Source organism: Empidonax traillii, unplaced genomic scaffold (assembly GCF_003031625.1).
Source record: "Empidonax traillii isolate 1590-97213 ecotype Southwest subspecies unplaced genomic scaffold, ASM303162v1 scaffold1378:size168296, whole genome shotgun sequence".
In the NCBI taxonomy this organism is placed as follows: Eukaryota; Metazoa; Chordata; class Aves; order Passeriformes; family Tyrannidae; genus Empidonax; species Empidonax traillii.
This window is the reverse complement of record NW_020956571.1, coordinates 124,907-127,214: the sequence shown is the minus strand read 5'-3', so window position 1 is coordinate 127,214 and position 2,308 is coordinate 124,907. Positions and strand designations below refer to the sequence as shown.

The window sequence follows — 2,308 nt, the reverse complement described above, 5'->3', positions numbered from 1 at the left end:
GCAGTAATAAAATCTAAGATAGGAAAAAAAAAATACAAGCTAGAAAAACATATCTGGAAAAGACAATGTCACCCTCCAAAGACTTCCATGAAGAGTAACACACAGAAGGCAAATTCTGAGAGTATGATAACATTCTTCTGCTTCCAGAATTTTACAAGGCACAACCTTGTAAAGGCCTCAACAGACACACGCTGGCAAACCCGCACACCGATGAACCCCTCTGTGATTCCAGCGCAGCAGTGTCAGCCCCGCCCGGCCGGGCGCGGGGAGGTCCCGGCGCTCCGACCGCCCCCGCTGCCGCCGGGGCCGCTTCCGGCGCGGCCGCCCCTCTTCCCGCTGCTGCTCCCGGCGCTGTTCGTGCCCCGCTGCGGGGCTGTGAGGGGGCGAGCCCGGCCCCGAGCGGGATGGCCCTCGCAGGCAGGACAGCGGCGTGGTGGGCGCGGCTGCGGAGCCCCTGCCCGGCCGCCGCCCCGCTCTGCCTTGCGGCCTGGCTGCCCGCGGCGGGCGGGCGGCGCTTCAGCTCCCGCGGCAAGGTGAGAGATGGGCCGGGGGCGCGGTTTCGCCTGCCCGAGGTTGTCCTGCGGCTGCGGCGGGCCAGCGTGTGGCGGGCGGCCTATGCAGGCACGCCGTGTTGATGTCCAGGTGTTGGAAAGATAAACTACTCGTGGGTAGAGTTGCCTTGTTGAGGTTTAGGGCTTGACATGTTTCAGTGATTTCAGACCTAGGGGCGAGTTTACGGGCCACAGGGACATTCGGCAGAACTGCCACGGGGAGGAAGAAACTAATAAAGCCAACTCAGCAAGTGTTGTGCTGGGTAAAAGGTAATTCTGGTATGGGGAGATCACGACCACTGAGTCGTGACCACCCACCCATGAAATCCAGCAACTCGAGAAAGACTACGCCTGGAGACTAACAAGGGAATCAGGGAATCAGATCCCTATGTACATAAGAACATGTACACATGTGCTTTCACATGCTTTCTGATTATTCGGAGTGATAAACACATTCGTTGGTACGACTAAAGTAAAATGCTAGCATTTTAAACAATGGTGACAAGTTTTTGTATCTCTGTTTAACCTGTGCCTCTTTTAGAGAAAAGAATCAAATTTTTTAAAGGCCAGGTCATATTGTACATAGAGACTGTAATCATGATTTATGAAAAGAAATTTTTGTTTTTCAGGAAAAATTAGATATGTCAACGTATCCGGTTGAAAGCATTAGAAACTTCAGTATTATAGCTCACGTAGATCATGGAAAAAGTACACTAGCAGACAGATTGTTGGAAATTACAGGTAGGTGTTCTCATTTTATACTACCTTTTCATGATATGGAAGGTGATGTCTAAGTTTCTATAGCTTTGATTATTACTAAAATTTCTGATATCTTTCGTCTTCTAATGCCACATTGCTTATGCTTTTAGGCTTTCAGTTGTGTAGTGCTTCCTTGTTCAAGATGTTACTCCTGTCATTCCAGCCAGTCTTCCGTTAGATCAGTACGCAGCAAGTTTGTGATGTTTACTGCCAGTGGTTGGGGTGGACTGAGAAGGGGTGGACTAGGGACAGCCTAGAGGTTCTGGACAGCAGTTTTCAAACATGTTGTTGAAAGCGAGGGACTTCAGCTGCTTATACTTATATGAAAGTAATGGTGTGTCCTCTTGTGAGCGAACCATTCTTAACTGCCTTCCATGCTGCTGGAGTTCACTGGTACTGCAGCTGATATGATGTTGCATTGAAACTTTTAGAAATGTGCAGCCCTATGTTGATTTAGATTCAGTGTGTACAATAGCTGCCAGTAATTGAGTATAAATTCCAGGGATTCTCAGTTCCTACATAGACTTGCTTTTTTTGTTCACTCTAAGTATCAGTGAAGTTGTGTTACTTTCGTCTTCAGAGTGATTTATTTTGACTTCACCAGAGTGCTTCTTGGACTTCTTTGTTTTTATTTCTATGTTATTGTTGAGGATAAGGAAAATGCTTCCTTTAAAAGAAAAATGAGGAAAGAAGTGTTAAGGGATCTTCATAAGTGACTCTGAAACTAGACTTTCCTTGGAAGAGGTAGACAGAGGTTGCCTTAGAGGGTTCTTTAAGGTAGGCTGTAAAACAATTGCTCTGTTTCCAAAGAGGATACTAATTTTAGAGCAGAGCTTAAATTAACTGCTCAGAAATACTCTTTGGGAGGGTCTTGCTTTTCTCATTTAAGGGGTGAACAAAACCTGAGAGAGAAGCTTTTGATGAAAGTTATTTTTTTTTTATTATTACCTCCCATTTTTACCTGATGCCTATGATAGAATGGAATTTTGAATTCAGGT

At 46.4% G+C, this 2,308-nt stretch overlaps 1 protein-coding gene across 1 annotated transcript; it reads left to right on the top strand.

The window, feature by feature from the left end:
• Window positions 1–404: 404 nt before the first annotated feature.
• Window positions 405–1,413, top strand: LOC114069855 (translation factor GUF1, mitochondrial-like). Its single transcript, XM_027906944.1, has 2 exons — window positions 405–533; window positions 1,181–1,413. The coding sequence occupies exons 1-2, from the start codon at window positions 405–407 to the stop codon at window positions 1,343–1,345; spliced, it is 294 nt and encodes a 97-aa protein (XP_027762745.1). The 3' UTR covers window positions 1,346–1,413.
• The last annotated feature ends 895 nt before the right edge of the window (window positions 1,414–2,308 follow it).

Excerpts from the sequence above, each read along its gene's own strand:
- LOC114069855 (XM_027906944.1), top strand. The coding sequence starts at position 405 with ATGGCCCTCGCAGGCAGGACAGCGGCGTGGTGGGCGCGGCTGCGGAGC. Across the intron at positions 534-1,180 it reads GCTTCAGCTCCCGCGGCAAG|GAAAAATTAGATATGTCAAC; the intron begins GTGAGAGATGGG and ends TTTGTTTTTCAG.